This window comes from Zygosaccharomyces rouxii (genome assembly GCF_000026365.1).
Source record: "Zygosaccharomyces rouxii strain CBS732 chromosome G complete sequence".
NCBI lineage: Eukaryota > Fungi > Ascomycota > Saccharomycetes > Saccharomycetales > Saccharomycetaceae > Zygosaccharomyces > Zygosaccharomyces rouxii.
This window is the reverse complement of record NC_012996.1, coordinates 1,446,787-1,468,622: the sequence shown is the minus strand read 5'-3', so window position 1 is coordinate 1,468,622 and position 21,836 is coordinate 1,446,787. Positions and strand designations below refer to the sequence as shown.

Genomic DNA, 21,836 nt, shown 5'->3' with positions numbered 1-21,836 from the left:
AGCATTTGAAAATAATAGTTAATATTTTTCTTCTTCCGAAGCAGCAGTTGATTGATTGATTGTTTCTTCGCAGATCCGATGGAGAATTTTTGCCGTAGTTTTCTTTTTTTTTTTTTTTTTTTTTTTTTTTTTGTCATTTCACGTCGTTTCCAGCCAGATAAGAATCACTTGCAGGCCATCTTCACTTCAAATGACAGATGGACGGCTTACTACATTGATAAGATAGAGAGACAAGTGTTTGATGAGGTATATCGACTCCGTTCAATTCAATTGAACATTGATAGGACAGCCCGCTCATCTATGCTGTGTCGAATCCATATGAATAAAATTAATCGGAGTGAACAATGAAAATGAAACAGATTAGAACGTGAAGCAAGGATTCTACAGGAGGGAACGAAAAGGAAGGCAACAATCCCGAGGTCTGAGAGCACATGGCATTGTAGGTGTAGGAAGATTTGGGGTTATTACAATTGATCCTAACGTCTTGATTCTTGTTCTTATTCTTATACCTGTATATAGATATTTTCAAATCACTATCAACGGATGGGCCTACAACAAGATATGGTGAAGTTAACTTAGCCTAAGGGTGGCAAAAGCACTAGGTCAAAGACTACAACAAGTACAAGACATAACTACGAATAAGTTCAAATCTCCCAAGGATGAGCAGCGCATTGGTATCAGATCCGGCATATACACAATCGGCAGCAGCACCCCCCATACAGTATCAATTCTATCCATACACAGATAATGGTGGTACAGTTTTAGGAATTGCAGGAGAAGATTTTGCAGTTTTAGCGGGTGATACAAGACATACTACCGATTATTCTATTAATTCTCGTTATGAATCTAAAGTGTTTGATTGTGGTGACAACATCGTAATAACTGCCAACGGATATGCTGCTGATGGAGAGGCATTAGTTAAGAGGTTTAAGAATAGCGTTAAATGGTACCATTTTGATCACAATGACAAGAAATTATCGCTCAATAGTGCAGCTAGAAATATTCAACATTTACTGTATGGCAAAAGATTTTTCCCTTATTATGTCCAGACGATTATTGCAGGTTTAGATGAAGAAGGTAAAGGTGCTGTTTATTCGTTTGATCCAGTAGGTTCATATGAAAGGGAGCAATGTAGAGCAGGTGGTGCAGCAGCATCATTAATCATGCCGTTTTTAGATAACCAAGTCAATTTCCACAACCAATATGTGCCTGAGAGTAACGGTAGAGTCAAAAGACCATTAAAATTTTTGAGCGTTGATGAAGTCATTAGATTGGTTAGAGACGCATTCACATCAGCCACGGAAAGACACATTCAAGTTGGTGATGGGCTAGAAATTTTAATTGTTACCAAGGACGGCGTTACTAAACAATTTTACGAATTGAAGAGAGATTGAAATGAGGTCTGCATACATATTTATCTATGTATGAAAGCATATATATTTTTATACTTTTGGTCTTCTTTACACCGGTAGTCCTATTCCTCCACGTTTTACAACCTTCTTGTAGTATATGTAGAAGAAATCAGAATAGACTAGAATTTGAACAATCCCTGCAAATAATGCAATGTGATCAATTACTTTACCTTCAAACTGATATCTCCAAATCCAATTTGGAATGTACAATGCCCTATATAGACCAAGGGCAAAGATATAATGCACAGTCAAACTTTCAGCCTTAGCACTCTTTGACAACATGAACAGTTGTGGCAAAATTGCCACACTCTCTAACCACACTGAAAAACTCCACAGGACTTCGAAAAATGTGAATTTATGGTGAAAGAAAAGCGCTAAAAGGAAACTTCCACCTAAAAGGTATTGTATTTTGAAACTGTCCTTCATAATCATTTCCTTATAGGCAATTGGATTCGTGACCTTCGAACGTTGTAAGAGAACCACGATGTAGAAGGATGATGCAAGGAAAACAATCTTCAACAATGTGTTATATGCAGAGACCCAATGGAATGTTAAAAGATCCAAATAACGAGATAAAAACACTAGAACGTAAAGAACCTGAGTTTTGAACGAAATACCATCGATGACATTGGTTTTTTGCACAGTATGTGTTAAAATTAATATGCTAGCAAGGTGAGAAAAATCACCAAGTATCCTAAATGGATTCATGGTCCCAATCAATTCTTGTATCTTGATCCAACTGATCTGATTTACCTTAATCCATATTAAAAGTACACCGTACGCTTTTCTCTCTTACTTCCTACTACATTTACTACATAATTTTTCAGGGCCGGGTAATCGCATTTTTTTTTCCATAGGGGAGCTTCTACCTGGCACTTCATCTCATCGCCAATTGCAACAGCGCCAATGGACAGAGCCTGCATTTCTGCAACTGAATGCAATTGATCACCGTAGTGAACAAAATTGTACTGTAGTGTTAACCGCTGTAAACTCTCTTAACCAAATCTCTTTTCCCTAAAAATTGCGCCAATCACCGATAACTCACCGCCTCGGACTTGTCGGTCTTATGATAGTTGCTGGTGTTGGATAAACTGTAGGTTTCTGCCATCCAGGGCGTTACAAACCAAATCAAAGCGGTGACTACACAATAATTGTGGTAACTACAGTTGTACTTAATCACACTGTACTTGATAATCCCTATACCATATTCTCTTTCGCTCTCCCTTCGCCTTGATAGGGTGCCTATACCTATATTTTTTAGGCATTGATATATATATGTATATATATAAAGGCAAGAAAGATATCGGCCAGGTATATGCTTTGAAACCGCACTAGTTAGATCAGAACAGCACACGCAGCTAAAACAAGAGAACAAGAAAGATGGGCTTTTTCCATAACAACTCGGTAATCGATTTTTTTCGCCAAATCGTACGGAAGCCAAGTACCATTGTAATGTGGTTATTCACTGGTGTTATAGTCGCAAGCACTACTTATCTGTTAGTAGCTCCTCCTCCATCGCGCGACCAAGATAGAAAGGACTGATTCGGTGTATTTCATTTTTCCCATTCGTTTCCCATCTGTCTCCCATACACCGTTTCTCGTCAAGCGGCGTTTGAAGCGAGAAGTCGCTCGCATTGCGATGATCTCACCCCCAACGGGCTTAAGAGGCCTTCCTTCGTTCTCTTGACCCCCTGAGAAGGGACAAAGGGCTTCTTACTGCAACAGGCGGCTAGCGCCTTTAGGGCTTACTAATTGCCCCCGGCCCTCGCCCCCTACTGAGCGGAAGCCACAACCAGGGACAAGGACATGTCAATTCTCTCCCAGACACGAACTGGGTACCGTATACGCATATACGCACTTACAATTACACCTACATATATATATATAAGTACAGTTTTCTCAATTTGCTCTAGCCTTCCCTCATAAATTTTACTTAACCTCTCAGGTACCTAGAAAAGAGAAGATAACGAGTCTTTAGAGGTTACGACTAATAACTATAATAATAATATTCAGCAAAAATGGTTAAGGCAGTTGCAGTTTTGAGAGGTGACGCTGGTGTTTCCGGTGTCGTTAACTTTGAGCAATCTTCTGAAAGTAGTCCAACCACAATTTCCTACGAAATTGCTGGTAACAGTCCAAACGCTCATCGTGGTTTCCACATTCACGAATTTGGTGACAACACTAACGGCTGTACCTCAGCTGGTCCTCACTTCAACCCATTCGGTAAGACCCACGGTGCCCCAGATGGTGAAGTTAGACACGTTGGTGACTTGGGTAACATCGCCACTGATGGTTCTGGTGTCGCCAAGGGCTCGAAGACCGACTCTTTGGTTAAATTGCTAGGTCCAAACTCTATCTTGGGTAGAACCGTTGTCGTCCACGCTGGCCAGGATGATTTGGGTAAGGGCGGTAACGACGAATCCCTAAAAACCGGTAACGCTGGTGGTAGACCAGCTTGTGGTGTTATTGGTATCACCAAATAAATAGCATAAAATTTAAAAATTAACGGATTACTATTTATCTACATGTATAGCTATGATCTAATGATAAGCGTTTATTATTAATTTTTATTATCATGATTATTTCTTTTTCTATCTAAAATCTCTCCTAGTATACACAATTTCAATTTGGTTTTAGAAATCAGCGGTACCTTCGTACTCGTACTTACCTTCTAGCAAAGGTTCAAGAACGCCAGCGGCTGCTGCAACGAAACCCAAGAATGGTCTGGATGGTCCCAAAACCTTTGATGTATATTCTGGATGATATTGGGTAGCGACGAAATATGGATGGTTTTTCAATTCAAAAATTTCACAACGGCTACCGGATTCATCACGGCCAACAAATTGCAAACCCTTTTCTTCGAAACGTTGTAATAGTGTAGGATTAATTTCATAACGGTGACGGTGTCTTTCTTCGACGGATTGGCAGTTACCATAAACTTTACGAATAGTAGCCCATTCGGTACCCTTTTGGAAGTAAGTTGGTCTCAAACCTAATCTCATCGTACCACCCATGTTTTCTTTGTCAATTTCTGGCATGTAAACGACAATCTGTTTTTCTTCTGGCAATTCAGGATGGAATTCCGCGCTATTACCATCTTTAATTCCCAATACATTACGTGCGAACTCAATAGTAGCCACTTGTAGACCTAGACAAATACCCAGATAAGGAACGTTACTCTCACGAGCCCACTTAGCGGCTAAAACCATACCTTCAGTACCACGTGACCCGAAACCACCTGGAACCAAAATACCATCAGCGTCACTAATTTTTTTCCAAGATTCGTGGAACTTCGATTTATCTGTGGTTTGTGATTCAAATTCTAAGTCGCTGGCTTCAACCCAAAGAATTTCCAATTTAGTACGGCACTTCATGGATGAATGCTCAAGAGCCTTAATAACCGACAAATAAGAATCACGCAAATTGGTATACTTACCAACAAGCGCAATTTTAACAGAGTGATCACTATGGCCAAAATTGTTAGTCATGTTCTTCCATTTAGCTAATAGCTGTTGACCAATTTGTTGATCTTCATTTGTTAATTGAATTTTTTCCAATTCTAATCTTTCACTCAAATAAGCAAGCATCTTTTGAGAAAGCAATAGAGGAACATGGTAAGTGGTTTCCACATCATGAACGTTAACCACTTGTCTTGGACCAACGTGACAAAACATGGCGATTTTTTCAATAGTTGGTTGATCCAATTCTTTGGCGCATCTACAAGCAATCATATCAGGGGTTAAACCAAGAGATCTTAAGTCCTTGATAGCGGCTTGTGTTGGTTTTGTCTTCTGTTCACCATGGATTACTGGAACTAATGAAACATGAATCAAGCAGAAATTTTCCTTACCGACACGGAACTGGAATTGTCTTAATGCTTCAACGAATGGTGCACTTTCAATGTCACCAACTGTACCACCTAATTCAATAATACAAACATCAGGAACTTCACCAGTATCATCAACTGGAATACGCGCTACACGTTCAATCCAATCTTGAATGGCGTTGGTCAAATGAGGAACAATTTGAACAGTTTTACCCAAGTAGTCACCCTTACGTTCCTTAGAGATTACATGAGAGTAAATTTTACCGGTAGTAATGTTATGATCTTTAGTTAGAGTCACATTCATGTAACGTTCATAATTACCCAAATCTAAATCGGTTTCTCCACCATCATCAAGAACAAAACATTCACCGTGCTCTAGTGGAGACATCGTACCAGCATCAATATTCATGTAGGGATCGATCTTAATAGAGGTTGTCTTAAGACCCAAGGTCTTAAGTAACATACCGGTAGAAGATGCAAGAACACCTTTACCAATACCTGAGATAACACCACCAGATACCACGACGTATTTCATAGTGCTTATTTCTTGTAATGCAACCCAACAGAATATGTAGAACGATTGAGGCCAAGGGCTCTTTAATGAGTTCCAGCTGGGCAATAATACCTAATGCACAAAATGAAAATGTTCGATAAGATGAGATGAGATGAGCTTTGAAAAATTTTGAAAAAAAATTCATAGGGAAAAGAAACGTCGAGATTGTCACACTATACGCGGCACTGGAGAAAAAAGGTAATACCGTCAAGTTGTAAAATCATAACCGCCGAACACTTTCAAAGCTATAAGGAGCTGTTCTATAGTGTCGTTTTCTCGCTCTAGTTGCGGGTCCTCTTGCAGTAGAGATATTGGTTCTGGTTCTTGTTGTATCTCGCTTGCAGATTTGTCTGCTTGTAACTGCGAGGAGACTTGTCGTAACTGATTTGCAAGGGTATCATAAGTTTTTCTTTCATTTCTCAATTGTTTGGATAGTTCAATTTGCCTTGAGAGCGTTGTGCTCACAGTATGATCTAATTTATAGTTTGTATCCATGAGTTTACCTAATCTTTGCGCAAGTAGACCCTCAGTAGTCGAATCACTGTCATCGGTGCCGGATTTCTGCTTCCCCAACCTTTCTAATGCTCTGAGAATGACAGCGCTTTTCTCTAAACTCATTTGCAATTGACGTCTAACCTCAGCTGTTCTTCTCTTTTCCTTGTCTAAGGAAGTACTACCGAGTTTAGCTAGGTACAATTCGTCGAGCGTTTGTAACATTTCCTTATGAACTCTAACATGCTGTTCTTCAAGTTCTTGTATTCTTCTCTCCATAACCTTTTTTAGTCCCACTTAATGTTGTTATCACTGTCATATTGCAGTTCCAGAGCCCGATGTTCTTACACATACAATAAACGTAAATGAGGTTTAATCATACCTGACAAAAGATCATGCCGATGCCCTTACCACCAATATATTCATTTCCACCACTCTATACACGACAGCCTAATTCGATTATTAGAAGACAACAGATAAGTTCATGGATGGATCTTATTTTGCAGTATGCAAAATCACATAATGCATGGTGTATGTCAGCTGAAGGTAGTATAGTAACAGAAGGATCAGAATCCGTACAAGAGAGTATATTTGTTAATAATGAAATCGAAAGATCAGTGCCCCAGGTATTTATCAATGAAATCTGGTCCACCATGTGCCAGGAAGGTAAAGCCATAGGTACAGATAAGGGTAAAAAAGAGTCACCTACTTACTATATCCTCTGGAGAACGGTAGACTCTTGGGCGTCACTAATATTACAATGGTTCGAAAGTGCTGGAAAACTACAACAAGTGGTTACTATCTATGAATTGTCACAGGGTGATGAGAGTATTGGTTGGGAATTCCATGGTATGCCCGAACCGCTCACTGCTGATTGTTTAAAACCTCTATGCCACCGACACAGGGCTACGATAGTGAATGATGAGTACGGTAAACCCGTAGCTGTCAAAGTTGTATAACATACGTTTTATACCTTATCTATGTACATGATCCACATTAAGAATTTTACTGTGCACTGGAATACAGTCTGCTGTTAACCACTGACCAATTCAAATTGTCGAGAACATTCTTTACGTATTGAGATCTATTCTTGACACCATAATCGTGCAAATATGCTTGATCCCACAACGACACGCAAATTAATGGCATAGTCCAATCCTCAACTTTTTGACCTTCACGAGATTTAACCAATTTCCTTACTTCCTGCAATTGAGCAAACTCTTCCAGGGTTAATGCACTGTTCAAATCAAATAATTGATTTCTGGGGAAGTAGTATGGGGTACCATTATTCTGTGTTAACAAAATGTGTAGTTCTTTATTTGCGTTTTCCACTAAGAATAACCAACCTTGTCCTAAAACTTCTTGATCTGCACGACGTACCATTTCTTCTTTAACTGATTCCCAGTCATTTTCAAATGATTCTTCTATACGAGTCAAAAACGACCTTGATGGTTGGGTATTGCCAGCATGAGTAGTTGGTAGAATATTCTCCACGAAAAGATGGTTATTATGAGCTGCTGACGCTAGATTGAAGATATGAGTCTGAAATGGCCTTTTGGCGGTATTTAACAAAAGGTGGAAGGGAAAATAAGATTCCATGCTAGTACCACTTGTGGCTAATGTCAATTTATCACATAGATATTTTTGATGTTGATTCCATAGGGTTTGGAAACCTTTGGCACTTAGGACATTTGGAATACCTTGCTGTTGAAGTAACCAGGCATTGGGAAGCTTAGGTACAGTGTGTATACCTCTTCTACAGAGGGTAGAACCGATCATTGGAGAATCTATACGGTCGTGATGATTTTGTCTTTAAGCGTTAGGCATTGAACATTCAATCTTTTTTTCTAGCTTTTTTTTTTCTTACATGTTGAAAAATTTCATTTTGTAGATACTTGTGCCTTGCGAGAATCGAACGGAGGACAAATAGAACGACATAAAATAAAATAAGGTTTAACAATTAAATTGATTCAATTATTTCGAAACTAACAGGAATAATGCACAATTTTGACCTCAGTTATGAGGAGCCTTCTCATTTACCAAATGCTTTCAATTGAGAAATTCTTCGCCCTTATACTCGACATGGTGGGTCCTAGTTTAATTTTGAGAAAATTATTAAAATTATAAATTGTGTCACGAATATATTTAATGGACAGACGCAAGGGTCAGTCATAAATTCCACCAGCTAGTCCAAGTAATTGTTATTTTCCAAAAAGTATGTGTTGCACTCATACTTTTTGAAAAAAATGAGAGCTATGGGATTCGAACCCATGCATCCGTAGATATCAGAGATTTCGGTTTTAGGTAGCAAACCTAAATCTGACGCCTTAAACCACTCGGCCAAACTCTCATACAAATTCTTAAAGGTGGTAAGAATCAGAAAGCACTCAACACAGAGAAGCATGTTCACACGTATCCTTCCAGAAACACGATATGTTAATTATTCAAGGGTATTATTATTCGATCTGAACATCAAATGTGTATGAACTGATAATCCTGTGAAATAGCGATAGAGCATTGATATCGAATATGATATTCAAAAGACTGTTTTCATCCAGTTTATTGAAAAATGGTGCATTTCGTCGAATGGCTACTCCCAATGAGACACGAGTCCACACAGTACTACCTAAGTTAGAGACTACATTTATCCAACCAAATCATCCTGTAGCTAGTGTGCTTTTGAATGAGCCCACTATTGTCATCGAAAGACAAATGGAAATGATGAATGTGTTTTTGGGTTTTGAACAGGCCAATAGATACGCAATTCTAGATGTCATGGGGAATCGAATTGGATACATGCAAGAAAGAGACTTCTCATTTGTAAAAGCTATGATGAGGCAGTTTTATCGTTTACACAGACCTTTTACCATGGACGTATTTGATAATTGGGGAAATGTAATATTAACGATCAACAGACCATTTTCATGGATCAATTCTCACATCAAGGCATTATTACCACCCACTACAGGCGGCGAAGAAGACTTGGCTCAACGTTCATTCAATTTATCACCATCGTTTTCGCAGCCATTTGTTTCCGGGGGTCCCGTACCGCAAGCTGCAGGTGTACAAGGTGAAGGTCTCTTGGTAGGAGAATCCATTCAAAATTGGCACTTGTGGAGAAGGCGTTATGAATTGTTTCAAAGGGAAAAACAATCAGAGACGTCATTTGCCGAATTTGGTCAAATTGATGCGCCTTTCTTAGCCTTTGAATTCCCAGTACTGGATGAGCAGGGAAAAATCATGGCTAGCGTGGATAGAAATTGGGTTGGATTAGGTAGAGAATTTTTCACAGACACCGGTGTTTATGTGGTGAGATTCGATGCATCCCAGAGTTTCTCTGGCGTTTACCCACCTGAAATTTTGAGCTCAGAAGTTCTAAATTTCGATCAAAGAGCTGTACTGCTGGCGAACGCCGTTTCAATCGATTTTGACTACTTCTCCAGACACTCAAGGTACGGTGGTGGACTACTGTCATTTGGTAGCTACGACGAGTGAACCACTATTCAGTATGCTCCAATACTATGTTTAATTCATTTACCTGTGCACGTGACCAGGTATTCAACAGCATCATCAATTTCTCTCCCTCTATTGAAGTTATAATTCCATACCAACTTAACTTCTCGAAGAGAAGAGTGTTTTTAGTAAAAAAACTGTATTAATATACGTATATTGTACGTACACCTCTCTTAATATTCAGTATATCATTGTAATATCATCATGAGTGGTCCATATAACAAGGTAACGCCAGTGATGCTTGGTCAGAGTAGAGGTACTAATCGGGATCCAAAAGGTGCTGCAGAAGTACCGAATTCTCACTCTTCTACCACACCTCCTACTTTCCAAGGATCGTGGAATCCCTTTCCCGGTTATAATGTGGGTAATTTTTACAATAGGATGAATATTCCAACATCTAATGGGTTTCTACGACCTAATTCGTCAGGTACTTTGGGAGGTCCATTAGCTTTCCCGGTACCACCACCACCACCAACGATACCACCACCGGTAGCAGTTCCTCCTCCACCAATGCCCTCTTTGAACCCGCTTCAAACAGGTCTACTAAATGATAATAATAGGAAGCGCCCCAGAAATGGTGGATTCAACAAGGAGGAAGCTGAGAGAAGGAGAAAGAGGGCGGAAAGATTTGGATCTTCAAATCAAAATCAGAAGAATGGTACTAGTAGAGGAGTAGATGAAGAGGAAAACTTTGCAAATCTTAATGCTATAAGCACTAAATCTCATAAATTTGACAAGAATAAACGTATAATGGGGAAATGCCAAAACTTGGAAAAACCATATTTAAGATTAACGTCTGAGCCCAATCCTGAATTAGTAAGGCCTTTACCGGTTCTGAAGAAAACCTATAACATGCTGATGAAGAAATACGAACGGCAACAAGCGTCTTATCAGTATTTATGTGACCAATTTAAATCTATGAGACAAGATTTGAGAGTGCAAATCCTCGAAAATCAATTCACTGTTAAAGTCTATCAATCTCATGCGAGAATTGCTCTTGAGAATGGTGACATTGGTGAATTTAACCAATGTCAAAGTCGACTCATTACACTTTTCGAATTACCTAATATTAAACATTCATGCCTTGAAGAATTTACCTGCTATAGAATTCTCTATTACATATTGACTGAGGATCACGGTGCCATTACAAGTCTACGGTTGAAGCTCATGACCGAAAACATCTCAGTTTTCAAGCATCCATCGGTGCAAAAATCATTCCAATTGGCTAAATCCCAATTAGTTGGTGATTACCACAATTTCATGAGAATTCACAGTTCAATGGAAGGTCTTGGTAAAAAATTAGTGGATTTGTTCATTGGTAAAGAGAAGCTCAAATCGCTGTTGACAATCTGTAGAAGTTACAATCAGATTCCCCTTGAATTTTTGCAAAATGAATTCCAATTTCAAAATGTAGAGAGTACCATAGATTTTCTTTCCCACAGAGGTTTGTCGCAATTCATACTCGTCAAGAATCATGGTGAAGGAAACGAATACAAGTATCTTGATACTAAAGCTTGTAGACCGTACGTCCTGCGACAGTATACAGAATCGAAAAAGATCGATATCAAAGGCCAGCGGTAGCCGCCCTCATTTTTTTTTTTTTTTTTTTTTTTTTACTATTATTATGTTATTTACTTCGTAATATGTAGACCATTGGTTATGCCATACGTTTAATCTAGGGAAGGAGCTAAGCCTAATAAGTTGAAATGTAATTTATTCTTCTCATCAGCCTTATCCATATACCATTGAACCCTATCGCTAACAAGTTTTTCACCTAGTAGACCTTCATCGGGACTCTTACTTGCATTACCTAAAAGTCTGGCACCCTGAGGCCTCCTACCGTCTAGTTCATAGATTTTACCATCTTTTTCAACAAACGTTACAAAATGTAGATTGACATCCTCATCGGCATCAGGTGCTCTCGACTGACCACTTTGAAACCTATCGGCATTGGTCTCACTAATGGATAAAACAAATTCATCAGTTGGATTATCAGCATATCTGTTCCCACTGGATGGATGTAATTGTAAATATTGCAACAACTTAGATTCCTTTTGTAATAGTTGTGAGTTGTTACTCAAAGAATGCAATAGTGCATAGAGACCACAGGCATTTTTAATACTCTGTCTGAACCAAACAGGCTCATCTTGAGATTCCTCAGTGGCAGATGCATCATCCTTAGAAGTTTCAAAGAAATCATTCAATGGAAATAACAGTATAAGTGCCTTCACTGGAGCGGGTGTAAAAGCCATTAGGTCGGGATCGGTTAGGGAATAGATATCGACAAACCCATAGGAATTATCAAGCCCTAACCCATGGGCAAAATCACTGAAAACTTCAGGATTAGATTCAAGTGGTACGACAGATGGTTCTTGTCCGCTCATAATGACCAAACCTCTCTTGTTCTAGTGATCTTCAATTATAAAAGAACCTCCTTTAAGTAAGAACTTTGTATTCGATTAAGGGTGTCTTAGAGGGAGACTCCGAACATTAAATATAAAACTTTTCTTTATTCATTGAGTACATAAAGGAAAAACATTACATTAAGATTATGGGGCATCAGTGCATTCCCAGTCAGTTGGTTCGTAAGCTTCAGGATGGTCCAATTCCTTAACATCTTCGGGCGTCAATTCAAAGTCGTAAACCTCTAAATTAGAGGATAATCTGGCAGGATTTTGGGTCTTTGGCAATGGTAGTAATCCTCTTTGCAATGACCATCTGATCAAAACTTGGCCTGTATCCCTACCAAGCTTCTTAGCAAGGGATACCAAACCAGGCTCTTTCAACTTGTAACCGTGGGTTAGAGGTGAGAATGCCTCCACTATGAGCCCCTTGGATTGGCACCATGAGGTCAGGTCTTCTCTCATGCACCATGGTGAAATTTCAATCTGGTTTGCCACTGGCTTGTGCTTCAATTTGTCCCATTTGTACAATTCTTCGATGTGTTGCTTACCGTAGTTAGAAACACCAATAGACTTCACAATGCCATCATCAACCGCCTCTTGCATAGCTTGGTAAGTCTCCAACCTTCTTCTTGGTCCGCTTAGAGGGGAATGGATCAACAGTAGGTCAATGTAACCAAGCTCTTTCACCTTGTTCATACATTCAGAGATACCTCTCTTTGCTGGAGAGTAACCATTTTGAGAGTTCCACAATTTAGTAGTATAGAAGACGTCCTCTCTTTTATTGTTAGCGGGGTCTTCCTTTAACCACTTGTAGATACCTTCGCCGACCTCCTTTTCATTACCGTACAATACGGCAGTGTCAAAATGTCTATAGCCGCGTTTCAATGCTTCATAAACCACATTTGCAGTCTGACTACGAGGGATATCATAACAACCTAGAGCCAAACTTGGGATTTTAATCCCATTGACCATAGTATAGTACTTAGGAACGCTCATATCAATTGTAGTATGTCAGTATTCTTTAAGCAAACGATATTATTCTTCGAGCCTTCTTTGCTGTGAAAAGTTGGAAAGACTGCTACTGTTAATACCAGTTAAATAATGAATAAGCCTTTATATCCCCTTCTCCCTAAGGGTGACGAGGGATCTGAATAATACGACCAGATCACGAGGTGCGGGAAATATATGCTTACTTAGAGCTGGTACATATGAGTTAATGCATTGGAATTGGAATGTTATCTTTTCATGTGGTTGCTTTGAAGGGTGGATTGTTGTTCGTCTGTTTTCTCCCAATTTCTTCAATTTAATTTAGAATCCTTTGGCTTTTCAGATTTCTTGAAAATCCCTGATCCTTCCAAATGTCTCCTTACAAATTCGTAGACTGTGAAAGTGACAGCTTGGCCAGGTGCCACTCTCATAACTCTTGGCGTGATACCTTTATATAGGGCGCGGACACCTTCTTCCCTGATCAATTGGACACCGATTTCAGAGATTCTCTTCCAACCAGATTTGGAGACGTTACCACCTTCTTTTTGCAATCTAGTCTTGATGGTATCTAGAGGAGCATTAAAGAATGGTCCAATAGCACCAGAGACCAACCCGATACAAGAAGTTTGCCAGTTAGGAACAGTGTCAGATCCGTGCCATCTTTGTAGAGCTTCTCTCATCTTTGAATAAGCCGTGAAATTGGCACCTTGGTTTGTCGCCTGTCTTGCAGCGGTTAGGGAGACACCTCTGTACAAGGCTGGTAAACCTTCCTCCTTAACAATGGTATAGCATGCTTGAACGGCGTTTCTGTATTTAGCTGGAGTATTTGGATCTTGTGGTTTCAAGTGTTGGGACTGTAGTCTAATCTTGACGACTTCCATTGGATTGACAACCATAACAGCTTCTGTGACACCAGCACCAAGACCTGCAATAAAAGTGTTCGCGGTAGAAACTCTACCAGTCTCCCTGTTGGCTAAAAGACCTCTGTAGTATTCATAAGATGAGAATCTAATAGCCATCTTTGGGATAATACCAATAACAACAGCACCAAGACCTCTGTAAAGTGCTATGAAACCTTCATTGCTGAAGATCGAGACACCGGTCTTTAAGAATCCAGGTGGTTTGAAGGTAGCAGTTCTCCTATAAATTTGCATACGAACTTTAATTGTATCCAATGGATGACAACATAATGCTTCGAAAAGACCGGCGGTACCACCAGATATCAGTGAAATTGCTGGATGTGATGACTTCTTCTTTTGCATCCTTGTTAAGATTGTGGCTGTCTATATTGCCGATCGACTGGTATGGTTCAAGAAGTAACCTGTTTTCGTTGATTTGCCTTTTCACATACATATACCTGCATATATATATATATTACTGCGATTGCCAGTACTACTTTTTTTTTTTTCAATGCTCGAGTCACGTATTCTATCTCTAAGATAAAATCGCGGTGGTAAACAGGCCAATGGGAATTTGGATTGAAGGGACATGGGACAAAATTGTCCGGCTCAAAGGGGGTGTATGGTCGGTCAAATGACGAAATATTGAATGTTTATGAAAAAAAAAGAAACGAAAACAACGAAAATTCCGCTACTGCGGTACACGTGACGGGAGTCTCTTTAAATGCATACTCCTAAGGGCATTCTAAAAATGAATAGAATGATGTGTCGCGTAGATGCATAATTCATACATACCTATAAGCGCATGAGTGGACTCGGTGTTCGAGCTCGGATTTCCATGACAATAGGAGATCCAAAATGCTATCACTACCAGATACGACGTGGGGAAACTCCGGAGAGTCACAGCTTTCGCGGCAACTGTTTTCACAATTCGTTACTATTAACGCTGTACACATCCACCCAATAGAATGATATATACCGGAGAAAACGTTGAGTAAAGCAAACCCTAATCCGAATATTCAGATCTTGAAGTTTGAAGTTCAGAACCAATGGAAGCTATGATTGGATCTTACAAAATAACCAAACTAGAAATTATACAGAAAGACTACAAGGTGGAAAGGGAACAAAAAGAGGGAATGAAAGGAAACAATGTGGCAACCTTGTAAATTCGTAGAAGAATCACAGTGCAGTGGGAGATCACTTGATATAAGTATATCGACATATGCAAACATGGATAATCAACTCAAGGTTGAACAATATCATACCCATTTCTTCTGGGCGTATGAAAGGAAAAATAACCACATCATTGACTTTTCCACCTGCGGTCTGAACTTGTACTCTAAGTCTGACCATCGGTTTTTGTGGAAAACCAGACGAGAGGTGAGGAAGGCACCCAGGGCTTTACGGATCTTCGATTGTCTTAAATAAGAAGAATATTTTCAGACCTCGACACAATCCAGGATCATTCTAACTAGCATTCTAATGCTACTTTAATGTAGGCGGTGTAATCCTCGTCTTTCTTATGCTGGCGCATACATAACAGTCGCAATTAATTCTGGCTTGGCGGATTTCTACGACGTAATCATTACAGAATACCTTCGCGGGATCGAGAGAGCACACTTTTTTTTCGAAAATGTTCTAAAAGGGTAAAAAGAGAAGCGTTTGGTAGGGCTGTGAAAGGTATCAAAGCATTTGTAGGGAGGGGGAACGGGATAGTCGCAATCGCCAATCTAAGGGTTCTATTCGACCGAGTAAGGTGATCTTCATGGAGAAGTTTCCAAGAATCCTGTAGAACAGGGAAAAGACAGACAATTAATGAAGGGAACGCAAGATCAGTCAAAACCATTGCCTGCGGCGGCTATTCTGTATGACAAGAATTACGAGTTACAATGCTTTAGGGAAGATCTCACAAAACGTGACATCAGTCCAGATGCGACTATTCTTCGTACTAACAATTTCTTTAGTGTAACTTACATATACACAGTACTTAAGCCTCAGCCATGTCCCTCAGTCTTCTGATGGTAGATCTGACGGTAGCTGCAGCAGCAGTTGAGACGGTGTAAGCACCACCAGCGACGGTCTTCTTACAAGAACCACAGGTCCACACACCGGCAGCTCCTCTTCTGACGGTTTGCTTACCGCAGAAGGAACAGTCGTAACGAGCGTGCTGTTGGATTTCCAACTTCTTAACCTGTCTTCTTAGAGAAGAACCGTAACGCACACCGTACTTACCTGTGATACCGACCTTCTTTGTTCTCTTAGCCCTGTTAAAAGAAAACAACTGTTAGTACATGGAACAGATGGGAAAACGAGCTTATAGGCTCTAAAACAACTCCTTCAATTTAATGTTAAAGGGCACCTTATGCAACATACATTTTTCGGTTTGCTTACTGTCTCTGTGTGTTGTTAGATGCTAACGCTGTATAACGTAGCTTATAAAAAATGCAATACTCCCAGAGACTGTGTCGGATTGCTTGGTGAGTCCTTGAAAAAAATATTTTGCGCGTCGGTGTTGGCGAGCGAAGGAAAAGCAAAAAAAAGAGAATCAAAGGAATTCGAACATGTGTAGTGTGTAGGGATGTTCTGAAGAACACAAATGTACAGGTGTAAATAAAACAGTCATACGAAAATGCATGCTTTAGAATCAAGGAAAACTGTTTTTCAGAAAAGAAACATGTGAATGAGAAAAGAGAAAGGTTAAACAATATGTAACAGAATTGTGTTACATTGGTGGCCATTGGCGGCTGGACTTTTGGTTGTTTGATATGAGGTTGGTCATACAAAAACAAAAAAAAAGAAGGGTTGTGAACCTTAACTGCCATTGAACACTGAAAATGGATAATGATTTCTGAACTGGCATTTCCGATTTCTTGGGCTCGAAGGGGAAAAGCCTATTATTGTCCATCGAGAAGTAAAAAGGTTAAATATTGACAAATGATCAATCTCTCCCCTCGTTTTATAAGCGATCCAGTGGATTTGCATTGCATGAAACCATTGGGTTAATTGTTCGTCTAAAGAGGAAACTGATCCGTTGCTACCTGTTTTATCCCGGTTTTGCGCATAGCCGCCATCATTTCTCCGAAAATTAATGAGTGCCTGCGTTTAAAAAAGACCGCAGTAAAGAAGGTTATACTAAGTTCTCTAAGAAAGGGGTTCTGCGCATATTTATAGAAAAAAAGAGGTTTATCAGTGCTCTTATATCGATGTGTCAATCTCTTATTACTGCATCCAGTATTTTAATTTTTGTCTTTTGCCGGTGTCTCCAATTGATATTCTTCCTTTTGACGAGACTTCAATCTCCACTTTTGTCCCTTTGATCAATTCCTTTTCATCTTAATTCCTCTAGATACCCAGAAGAAATCCGCTTTGGAATCTTTTCTATTACTATTACGTTATTGTTCCGTTATCTCCCTAATAAATGTATTAGTTAATTTTGTAAGATAAATTGAGTGACAGTGTAAACATTATCATATATAAGCCCATGGGTTGGCAACTTTCTTATCTATTATATCTAGTCTCTCTTTTATATATATGTTACTGGAAAGGAAAAAGAAAGTTATTCAGATCACAGTTCATTTTCCTCGAGGTATAGCCGCCGAACTTCTTTGGCATCCCTCCAGATCAGCTCGTCTTTGAAGCACTCCATTGGAGCAGATACAAGGAGCTCGAAAGATTGTTTAGTCATTCAATTCAATTGGTTAACAAGAAGCATGGACCCCGCCATTTCCAGCAACTTCAACAGTTTCTCTGACATGGTTTTGAATTCGGAACATCAACAAAACAATCTTGAAGCTGATTTTTACGATTTTTATTTGAATGACGGTCACTGCGAAGAGGATAAAGATAGTGATAATGAGCATGAAAATGACGAGGAAGAGGAACCTGATTTTGAATCTTCTCAATTACATCAATTGGTCCATACTCAACCAATTCATCTGATTAATTATCAGATGCTTTCCGATTATACCTTGAGAAAGGAAAAGGATTTCGAAGATCACGCTTCTTCTAGATCCTCCATTCTGGCTACTTTTGAAGATATCGAGGTTATTTCTGAAAACGCAGTGAATTTTTTCGATGGCGGTAATATGACCGACGACGTTAATACAGCTGCTACTAGTGCAACAGGTGCACATTTTAAACATGATCTATTAGATGTAGCATCTGAAGAGTGGAATATTTGGAAACAACAAGTACCAATCTCGAATTTTTACCAAAGTAATAATACTACTGTTGGTCCTCCTGAAGCTACCGTCGGCGCTAGCGGTACAGCCCCATTAAAGAATTCGCAAGAAATGGATTGGGAGGTCCCACGTAGTTTACCATTTGAATACAAGGATGCTGGTCATTACCTTGATTTTTCACACTGCATTAATCTTCAAGATGAATTAGAGGTGCCCCCATTGCATTTACAACAACCTCCACAATGTCACAATCGTAATAACAGTGAAAATAACTATAACTACCAAATTACGACTGACGCATCTTTCACCGGAAGACGCCCCACTGAAGAAGAAAATTTCTTCGTCAAAACTTTAAACTCAAAGCTTTACAGGTATACAGGTTATTTCGGAGCAGGCTCTAGAGACCAAGATTACCATGATAAAGTAAGATTCCAAGAGATTTCCTACAAATTCAGTAAAACGTACTTTTGAACCTAATCAGATCATTTACCTCTCTCTATTTTTGTTTTTCGTTTTTTTAAATTTTTTGTTTGTTTGTTTGTATTGTATCGTTTCGTTTCGTTTCATTTTGTTTGTTACTACCCTACTTCAAAAATCCCCATATATTTCATTTTACCGAGGTATCCCAACTTTTTTTTCCTTCCATGATTGTCACTGATAAGACTCGGTGTTGTTTATCCCATTGCAGAATATGTTGAAGTTTTTTCCTTGAAGCTTCATTCCTTCCTTTCCCTTCATATTAAGTCGCGCGGGGTAAGATTCTTCATACACAAACGCTTTTACGATTAATTCCTGCCTCTCTCACAAAGGAACATGACAACTAAAAGACTAGCATGTCAAAACTGTAGGCAGAAGAGGAAAAAATGCGACCTTGAGCTTCCCTGTTCCAGATGTACAAGACTTAAGGTAGAATGTATCCCTACGGTGCAAGACATGAGGAAAGAAAAGGCTACTAATACTTACAGGAAACGATTAGAAGATCATGTTGCGTATCTCGAAGGACTTTTGAATGAAAAGCAGGCTGCTTTGCTCCATGTAACCCCTCAAGGAAAAAAATTGGATGAACTACATAAGGACACTGATATTCGTCAAAGTGTAGTTCTTTTCTTCAAATGGCTGTATCCGAACCAATTCGTATTCATCTTTAGAGAGGCCTTTTTAGTTGCATTTTTGCGAGAACAGCAAGAGGGTCATGAGTACATCTCGGAAGAACTGGTATATGCCGTAGCCGCCTTAGGAGCAAGCCTTAATAAACGTTCAGATCCCCTCTATGCGCGGGCGCAAGAATACTATCAATTGGCAAAGGATAAAACATTAGCTAAAGTTTTTCAGCAAGAAGATAATGATAAATCTTCTCTGCCTAAATTAGTCCTCATTCAGACTCTGCTTTGCCTGGCATTTTATGAAATTAGAGTTGGTAATAACGAATTAGCGTGGTATTTCTCGGGATTAGCGTTTAGAATAGTGCATGAAATTGGGCTTCATTTACATTCTAGCTCTTGGAGTATCAACAAAGAGGAACATGAACAGAGAACTAGTGAAAATTTATCTCAATACGATACAGAAGTAAGAAGTAGAATTTATTGGGGGTGTTATTTGGCAGATCATCTGATATCACAATTATTCGGTAGAGTCTCCACTTTAAGTCTTTCTAATTCAACGGTTCCTGAAACTGACGAATTACCGAGCACTGCAGCTGATATCAAGGAATTCGTTCTTTGTAAACAGGCTGAGTGTCCGCAAGTAGCAAACCCCGTGAAATCTTTAATCGTCCTCTCTAGAATTACTTCATGGTTTGTGAATAAGATATTTATCCAGTCCTACATTTTGGAAGAACGAATGGAAAATTTAGCCAAATTTAACGCAGAAATGGTGAATTGGAAAACTTCCCTGTCGCAAGAATTACAATGGTCACGAGAAAGCCTGTTGGCAGATTCCTTTTATGATCCAACAATATGTTATGTTTGGTATCACTATTACATGGCATTGTTGTCATACAACAAGCCGTTTGTCTCTCAAAGTGTAAAGAGTCGCCAATTGATTGAAGAATCGATTCAAGATCTCTACTTGATTCTTAAGAATTGGGAGGCCTCTTGGGGCGGTTACGAAAAATGTAACCTATATACAGTTTACACCGCCATTCTAGCCATCCAATGTTATGAGACTGGAAACATTAGCAGAGCTCATTATGACGATTTCCGTGCATTCCTTAATTCCCCTTCGTTAAATTTTAAACTCCCCATATCCGTTCCAAAAGTTCAAGAAAATAATAATCCCATGGAATCTCTTAGTCTCTCCAACTTCTTTGATACTTACAATCCCGATTTCTCTTTGCTCAATGAGATCAATTCTTTGCTGGACATCGATAATACACATTTCCTCTAGCCATGATTGAGACCATAAGTCGTGGCAAGAAGATCATTGCATTGTAAAAGAGAAGGGCTAAGGCAAAATCTTATGTTCCTTGAAAAATACGGTTTAGATGTTATTTTTAATATTTGTTAATTCTTATTTATTAATATGTTTGTAGTTAGTCCTAATTGTTTAAATTTTGTCATCGGTGAACTTTAGAAGATGAAAACATCAGAAACAAAACTTAGTCAGGTTCAGACAAGAATAATCTGGGAAACAGTGACATTATCATATCTTAGAGATGAGTTCCAGTGGGGATGAAGATGACAAATTTTTATATGGGTCCGATGAAGAGGAGAAGCCAATTGTGAGTAACAAGAGACCTCAGGAGGGCGAAGTAGCAGAATCTGACAAAAGGCCTAAACCCAACGAAACTGCCAATAAACAGGATAGTGAATCTAGTGAAGCGGAAGAAAGTGAAAGTGAGGCTTCAGAAAGTGATAGTGATTCAGACGTGGAATTTATTATAAGTACAGGTGCAGATACTACGCGGCTGGACTCGGTATCAGCGCCTGGATCACAAGCATCAGGTGCAACGCAGGCTAGTGGTATAAGTGTAGCGACTGCGCAACCAGAGGAACCTAGTACTGGCCAGGAAAATGCGGCTGTCCCGGCTCAAACAGGAACTCCAGGACAGCCTGCTACAGGTGAAAGTACCGTGGATTTAAACGTTGAAGGAACTTATGAAGGTGAACCAGTGACTAGTTTAGATCCTGAAGTGCTGAAGGAAAAGCCCTGGAGACAGCCTGGTGCCAATTTAAGTGACTATTTCAATTATGGATTTAACGAATATACATGGATGGAATATTTGTACAAACAAGAAAAATTGAGACAAGAATATAATCCTCATAAGATATTAATGGGATTGATGACATTACAACAAAATGGTAAATTGAATGGACCCACTGGGATGGAAGGTGGTATGGATGTTGGTGGTGCAAATGGTGCTGGTCCAAACAGACCAATGCCACCACCAGGATTCCCACCATTACCAATGTTTGGTGGTTTTTCACCATTTGGTATGCCTGGTATGATGATGAATCAAGGTCAAAAGAAATAGCTGCTTATCCCCAGTTTTTTATGTATAGATTTTTACAAGTTGTAATGAATTAATGTAAAATATTTGGTTGAAGTAATTATACATACCTATCTTCAA

At 39.3% G+C, this 21,836-nt stretch overlaps 16 protein-coding genes and 1 non-coding gene across 17 annotated transcripts; 8 read left to right on the top strand and 9 right to left on the bottom strand.

Moving 5' to 3' along the window:
- Positions 1-659: 659 nt before the first annotated feature.
- PRE7 (proteasome core particle subunit beta 6) lies at positions 660-1,394 on the top strand (the record flags this gene model as incomplete). Its single annotated transcript, XM_002498712.1, has 1 exon — positions 660-1,394. One exon carries the CDS (start codon positions 660-662, stop codon positions 1,392-1,394), a length of 735 nt encoding a protein of 244 aa, XP_002498757.1.
- Positions 1,395-1,460: 66 nt separating this feature from the next.
- Positions 1,461-2,120, bottom strand: ERD2 (Erd2p; the record flags this gene model as incomplete). The annotated part of the gene is made up of 1 exon (XM_002498711.1): positions 1,461-2,120. One exon carries the CDS (start codon positions 2,118-2,120, stop codon positions 1,461-1,463), a length of 660 nt encoding a protein of 219 aa, XP_002498756.1.
- A 1,310-nt stretch (positions 2,121-3,430) lies between these two features.
- SOD1 (superoxide dismutase SOD1) lies at positions 3,431-3,895 on the top strand (the record flags this gene model as incomplete). Its single annotated transcript, XM_002498710.1, has 1 exon — positions 3,431-3,895. One exon carries the CDS (start codon positions 3,431-3,433, stop codon positions 3,893-3,895), a length of 465 nt encoding a protein of 154 aa, XP_002498755.1.
- A 150-nt stretch (positions 3,896-4,045) lies between these two features.
- On the bottom strand, positions 4,046-5,773 carry URA8 (CTP synthase URA8; the record flags this gene model as incomplete). The annotated part of the gene is made up of 1 exon (XM_002498709.1): positions 4,046-5,773. The coding sequence occupies one exon, from the start codon at positions 5,771-5,773 to the stop codon at positions 4,046-4,048; it is 1,728 nt and encodes a 575-aa protein (XP_002498754.1).
- Positions 5,774-5,998: 225 nt separating this feature from the next.
- On the bottom strand, positions 5,999-6,562 carry MCM16 (Mcm16p; the record flags this gene model as incomplete). The annotated part of the gene is made up of 1 exon (XM_002498708.1): positions 5,999-6,562. One exon carries the CDS (start codon positions 6,560-6,562, stop codon positions 5,999-6,001), a length of 564 nt encoding a protein of 187 aa, XP_002498753.1.
- A 116-nt stretch (positions 6,563-6,678) lies between these two features.
- On the top strand, positions 6,679-7,242 carry VPS25 (ESCRT-II subunit protein VPS25; the record flags this gene model as incomplete). The annotated part of the gene is made up of 1 exon (XM_002498707.1): positions 6,679-7,242. One exon carries the CDS (start codon positions 6,679-6,681, stop codon positions 7,240-7,242), a length of 564 nt encoding a protein of 187 aa, XP_002498752.1.
- Positions 7,243-7,288: 46 nt separating this feature from the next.
- On the bottom strand, positions 7,289-8,062 carry RSM26 (mitochondrial 37S ribosomal protein mS42; the record flags this gene model as incomplete). The annotated part of the gene is made up of 1 exon (XM_002498706.1): positions 7,289-8,062. One exon carries the CDS (start codon positions 8,060-8,062, stop codon positions 7,289-7,291), a length of 774 nt encoding a protein of 257 aa, XP_002498751.1.
- A 468-nt stretch (positions 8,063-8,530) lies between these two features.
- ZYRO0G17688r lies at positions 8,531-8,633 on the bottom strand. The gene is made up of 2 exons: positions 8,596-8,633; positions 8,531-8,574 (listed from the first exon to the last, which is right to left on the bottom strand). It is a non-coding gene; the product is annotated as a tRNA-Leu (tRNA).
- A 179-nt stretch (positions 8,634-8,812) lies between these two features.
- AIM25 (Aim25p) lies at positions 8,813-9,778 on the top strand (the record flags this gene model as incomplete). The annotated part of the gene is made up of 1 exon (XM_002498705.1): positions 8,813-9,778. One exon carries the CDS (start codon positions 8,813-8,815, stop codon positions 9,776-9,778), a length of 966 nt encoding a protein of 321 aa, XP_002498750.1.
- Positions 9,779-10,000: 222 nt separating this feature from the next.
- On the top strand, positions 10,001-11,377 carry THP3 (Thp3p; the record flags this gene model as incomplete). Its single annotated transcript, XM_002498704.1, has 1 exon — positions 10,001-11,377. One exon carries the CDS (start codon positions 10,001-10,003, stop codon positions 11,375-11,377), a length of 1,377 nt encoding a protein of 458 aa, XP_002498749.1.
- An 89-nt stretch (positions 11,378-11,466) lies between these two features.
- Positions 11,467-12,180, bottom strand: YUH1 (ubiquitin-specific protease YUH1; the record flags this gene model as incomplete). The annotated part of the gene is made up of 1 exon (XM_002498703.1): positions 11,467-12,180. The coding sequence occupies one exon, from the start codon at positions 12,178-12,180 to the stop codon at positions 11,467-11,469; it is 714 nt and encodes a 237-aa protein (XP_002498748.1).
- Positions 12,181-12,345: 165 nt separating this feature from the next.
- ZYRO0G17600g (aldo-keto reductase superfamily protein) lies at positions 12,346-13,197 on the bottom strand (the record flags this gene model as incomplete). Its single annotated transcript, XM_002498702.1, has 1 exon — positions 12,346-13,197. The coding sequence occupies one exon, from the start codon at positions 13,195-13,197 to the stop codon at positions 12,346-12,348; it is 852 nt and encodes a 283-aa protein (XP_002498747.1).
- Positions 13,198-13,499: 302 nt separating this feature from the next.
- On the bottom strand, positions 13,500-14,450 carry SFC1 (Sfc1p; the record flags this gene model as incomplete). The annotated part of the gene is made up of 1 exon (XM_002498701.1): positions 13,500-14,450. One exon carries the CDS (start codon positions 14,448-14,450, stop codon positions 13,500-13,502), a length of 951 nt encoding a protein of 316 aa, XP_002498746.1.
- Positions 14,451-16,074: 1,624 nt separating this feature from the next.
- On the bottom strand, positions 16,075-16,462 carry RPL43B (60S ribosomal protein eL43; the record flags this gene model as incomplete). The annotated part of the gene is made up of 2 exons (XM_002498700.1): positions 16,075-16,351; positions 16,461-16,462. Coding segments are annotated over 2 exons (279 nt in total).
- A 1,335-nt stretch (positions 16,463-17,797) lies between these two features.
- Positions 17,798-18,739, top strand: IME1 (transcription factor IME1; the record flags this gene model as incomplete). The annotated part of the gene is made up of 1 exon (XM_002498699.1): positions 17,798-18,739. The coding sequence occupies one exon, from the start codon at positions 17,798-17,800 to the stop codon at positions 18,737-18,739; it is 942 nt and encodes a 313-aa protein (XP_002498744.1).
- A 342-nt stretch (positions 18,740-19,081) lies between these two features.
- Positions 19,082-20,653, top strand: ZYRO0G17512g (Zn(II)2Cys6 transcription factor; the record flags this gene model as incomplete). The annotated part of the gene is made up of 1 exon (XM_002498698.1): positions 19,082-20,653. One exon carries the CDS (start codon positions 19,082-19,084, stop codon positions 20,651-20,653), a length of 1,572 nt encoding a protein of 523 aa, XP_002498743.1.
- Positions 20,654-20,921: 268 nt separating this feature from the next.
- FIP1 (cleavage polyadenylation factor subunit FIP1) lies at positions 20,922-21,740 on the top strand (the record flags this gene model as incomplete). The annotated part of the gene is made up of 1 exon (XM_002498697.1): positions 20,922-21,740. The coding sequence occupies one exon, from the start codon at positions 20,922-20,924 to the stop codon at positions 21,738-21,740; it is 819 nt and encodes a 272-aa protein (XP_002498742.1).
- Between the last annotated feature and the right edge of the window lie 96 nt (positions 21,741-21,836).